This window comes from Pygoscelis adeliae, unplaced genomic scaffold, assembly GCF_000699105.1.
Source record: "Pygoscelis adeliae isolate BGI_AS28 unplaced genomic scaffold, ASM69910v1 Scaffold67, whole genome shotgun sequence".
Lineage (NCBI taxonomy): Eukaryota > Metazoa > Chordata > Aves > Sphenisciformes > Spheniscidae > Pygoscelis > Pygoscelis adeliae.
The window spans coordinates 7,912,594-7,917,224 of record NW_008825271.1 but is presented as its reverse complement, the minus strand read 5'-3'; the positions used below and the strand labels follow the sequence as shown (position 1 = coordinate 7,917,224).

Here is a 4,631-nt window from a genome sequence, read left to right as displayed (position 1 = left end):
GGCCCCCCAGCCAGCGCCGCACCAGCGGCCGCAGGTCCTTGGAGCGGATGAGCGGCGTGTCGACGATGCCCCTGCAACGAGCACACGCACCGAGAGTTTAGGACTGGGTTTTCCCCAGAAGGAAAGGCAGCACTTCCAGGTTTTCGAGATGTTAATTCGGAAGGAAAACCGTGGAATAGCACAAAGGAGATGCGCAAGTCAGACCTGCTCTGCCTCTGCTGAAAGTCGCGATGCAAACTTTGGTAGCGCTTCTTTCCTATTGCCTTTTGCTGCCGATGGGCAGGCTGAGAGGCTTTCTTCAAAGGGAGTACACACATACTGTCTTCTAGCTAATAGCAGTACCCCCTTACTTTTAGGTTACTCGTAATCACCAGTTTAATATGTTTTATAGAAAACAAGCATGGCATTGGAACTGAAAGCGCCTTGAACCGGGTCTGTAGCGGCTCTTGGGAACTGTCATCCTTCTACTGATTTCTCTTCTCATCGCTTCGCAGCATAATGTCACCCAGCGCGCTTGTGTACGGCCCAGAAACTGAAAACAGCCCGACTCCCCATATGTCAAAAAACGGGGGAAACAAAAGCCAGCACCCTTCCCAGCACCAGACCCTTTCCACACAAAAAAGGAGAGGCAAAGATAAGCACAGCACGCCCAGTGCGATTCCCCTTAAACCAGTACCCCGACAAATCACACCGCGTTCACCTGTCTTGCCTCTTTTACATTAATGAGTGACTACACCATTTATTAAAACTCTGCTAAGTTCATTTTCTTCAGGTTCCCTAAAAATGAGTGATGCTCCAGAAAGCACAATGCAGGGCAAACATCTGGCTGGCTTTTATGACTTTAACTGCGACTGATTTGTCATACTCCTCCTTAACAACATATTTGTATTTTGCGAAATGTATAATTTTTTCAGCCCCTGAACAAATATATTTACATAACTGTGTCTAACGAGAAATTACATTTAACTTCTCAGAAATTACAATAACTAAAACCTGAACTGCCAATTCCACTTCATTAGTGTGGTGGAAATGCATTCCAAATGTTAATAAAAATTCCAACATGCTGATAAATTAGCGCTTCTAAGGAGCATGTGACACCTTGGTTAACATATTCAACCTCAATTATATTTCTCTTCAGCACCCTGTTATCTGGAACCTTTGCTGGCAATCAGAGGTGCTGTTTTTCAGCGGCCAATTTTCTAGATAATGTAGCTTATCAACACTGTGGGTAAACTTGCCAATGAAATCAGGCTGCACTGAACCACACACACGCTAATTGCATCTCTTTTTTATGCATATTTACAGACTGTCACTTCAAAGAAATCAGTGGCCCATTGAGGCAGCCAGTTAGCTGGAAGAATTGCCTCTTGCAAATGAAAATTAGCAAACAAGCTAGTGATAAATATGAAATGAACAAAGTATAAAAATACCCGTTTTGTTCTGAAACTTCATCGGCATCCCAATTCATACTTCCAAGGAAATGATTTTTTGAGACACGCTGGATTCTGGGTACAAGATTTACCTTTTGTTTTAAAGGAAGGCTGAAATCTGCTATTTAGTCTGTTACGAAGTGGAACTAATTCAGACTTTCCCCCAAACATTTCTGTTTTCACTAATCGGGCAGGATTTAAATATCGGCTTTATTTTTTATTGTAATTGTCAATAAACACCAGAGCAGTTCAGAAACACTGAGCGATGCAGCTCACTTAAGCTCTGGCAACGCAATAAAATCAAACACATTCCAGCACAGGACTGCAGGCGGTTTACTTATTTCCCCCAAGCACAGCCCCCTGCTCTCCCCCCTCGCTCTCCCAAACTCCTTGAGAACTGGTTTTCTTCAGAGAGAAACGTGCTTTGAGCAGCAGATGTGAAATATGTTGGACTCCTTTCCCTTACGTGCCTCTCACCGTGCTTACAAAACCATCAACATAATCATTCTGGCTTTATGCTATCAGAGACCAGAACAAGATCCATATGATTTTGGATTTTTTTTAAATTTACATATATGTTTTAACCCCAAGGGAATGCAGATTAGGGAATACGACACATAGTCCTCCAGCACAACAGATTTTGCTAAAAAGAGGACATTTTTCAATCTGTTCGGAAAAACGATCTTTGGTCTGATCACTGCAACCTGTGATCACAGCGCTGTGCCTCTCGCTGGACCTTTCTTTAGGCTCACTTCAAGGAGCAAAAATTTAGATGTGTAACAAAACTTCATTAGAAATTTTTGTTATAGAAATGAGAAAAAAATATAGCGCAAAACTTAAAAGTTGCAAACACACATACTGATGGCACTATAAATATTAGGCATGTCATTGATACTACACATCTTCTGGGAAAGCTTTGGTGCCAAGTTGGGCAATTTAATGTTGTCGAACCCTTTTAGGCAGATTTTAGTTGGCTTCTAACCAGTTCCAGCAAAGACAACTGCCAATGCATTAATTCCCTACCTCATCTCGTATGCAGTGCTGAGCCTATCAGTACTTTCTGTTGCATGTCAATGTAATATCAAACTGCTGGTTCCTTAACGTTAGACATGAGCATCAATATTTCATTATTGATACACAGGACAATTTGAGACATTAGGAAAAAAAAAAAAAAAAACAATTGCCTAAAACATTTCCACTTCGAGAGACACATTAGGAAAAATATCACTTACCAGATACTTAACTGGAATTGTTACGTGCGCTCAATCCCCAAATGAGAGCAAAAAAAGATTCCATCTGTGTGTAACTTGATTTCTTTCAGATGAGTTATTAATTTGAATGAGTTAAGTACACTCCACTTAATCAGGAAGTGTTTAATCAAGAGATCCACTTAATTGGGACATCTCCCAAGGAATTAGATTTAAGTCCAAAGATACTTACCAGCAACAACTGCTGCTTAATGGGGATAGTAATGCTGCTTAATTGGGACGCCTTCAGGTGATGCTGGGGCGCTCCTTCTCCTGCCAGCTCTGCCTCTCCTTCCCCTGTGATGGGGTACACCCAAAACCTGCGGTGATCCCGCCCTACCTGCTTTCTGACTGCTCGTACCCACCAGGCTAACGGCACCGTACGGCTGCCTCCGTGCAGTCCCAGAGGAGCAAGGCAGGCACGCTGGGGATGAAGCCTCTTTGCCCACCGCAGCCCAAACTCAAATCCCTGCAGCCCACCAGTGGGGAACGTGGTTCATCCCCCGGGACTGCTGAGTTTCACGGGGCCCCCGACAAGCTGGCCCGGCTGCAGCTGTGGGTTGAGCTGAAGATCAACTTCCAGCTGCCCATCCCAAAGGTCATCACATTACGGCATTTTATGCCTTGCCAATCAAGCAGCGAGATGCAATTAGCCCCCAAAATGGACATTGATTCAGTGTAATGCCTGCAAAAATGAAGGGTTCCAATGCTGCACGTGCCAAAAACCAGAGACCCTCAAAAGTCCCCTGCTCCATCACACCCAACACACTTCACATGTGCGGGGACCAGGAAAGGGACTAAAATACACCGTGGGCAGCCAGGCACCAGCCGCCAGTCAGTGCTCTGTAAAGGTCCCTATCCACACCCAGGTCCCCTCTGCAGCCTGACCCCCACATCCCTTTTGGGAAGACTCCAGCACCTTGTTAATTTTGCACGGCATCCGCTGTGCAGCAGGCTACGTGGCAATTGCACTAGATGGTGGTGTAAGGGCTGAGCACAGTTTCCACGACACACGGAGACGCTTGCTGCTGCGTGGAGCCACAGGCAAAGTCAGCCAAAGCATCCAGGGAGACTCGGCCACCTTCTCCCCATGGGCATGAGGCTTGCCTGGCCAGCACGAGAAACCTGAATCTTCAATTTTATAAAAGCAATAAATTATCCTAAGGACTCTGCCATAACATTTTATGCATTGATAACTTTTATGCATTGCTCTGCATAAGTTTTATGCACTCATTAAGAAATCAGGTTGATAAAAAGTGACCAGATAGGAAGTAGGGAAAAAAGGTCAAAAGGTTTGCATGGTGAAATAATGTTTAAGGCCAGACTGGAGTGTTTGGAGCTCAGACAGAGGTACGCTGAGAGTGCCTTAAAGCATTAATGCAACTGTGAGTGGGGAGGGCAAAGGACTTAAGGACACACTTAAATATTTTACTTATCCAGAGATTATCCTGGGTACCATCTTGTCACATATCTATCTCTGTGCTCCTCACACTCCTCAAAATACCCTCCTGTTATAAGATGGCTACATGCTAGGTTGGACATCCGTGCTCAGAAAGACTTGTACATTTGGGACATTTTCCAACCCTGCAAAGTACTCTTACGGCATCGACAGATGCGCAGTTGCACTGAGGCTACTGCCAGGTGTCAGGTACTAACTTCAAGTGGGTTGAAGATGCCCCTGTGCCTCAGTGAGTCACGTCAAGAGACACGACAATGAGACCGGTGGGGTCCACGGTTCTGGGGATGGGTCCAAATCTGCACTGAAATGCAGGTTCACATCTCATACAGGCAGAAGGGTAAACGTGAACATTTATTCACTCTCGAGCGTATGTGGCTTTTGCTTCTGGTGAGGAGGGATCTGAACTATACGAACCGCTGTAGGCTCCTTCCTCTGAACACTACCCAGAGCTCCCTGGGCGGCCCCGGCACGAGGGGCTCAGCCAAAGCTTTGAAC

The 4,631-nt window shown here is 45.3% G+C and overlaps 1 protein-coding gene across 1 annotated transcript in view; it reads right to left on the bottom strand.

Annotated features, from left to right (window-relative positions):
* The window catches only part of LOC103921829, a 33,495-nt gene that overhangs the window by 208 nt on the left and 28,656 nt on the right, over positions 1–4,631 (bottom strand). Inside the window, exon 11 of the mRNA XM_009329854.1 lies at positions 6–71. Within this exon, the coding sequence (XP_009328129.1) occupies positions 6–71 (66 nt within the window). The remainder of the gene's footprint in view (positions 1–5; positions 72–4,631) is intronic.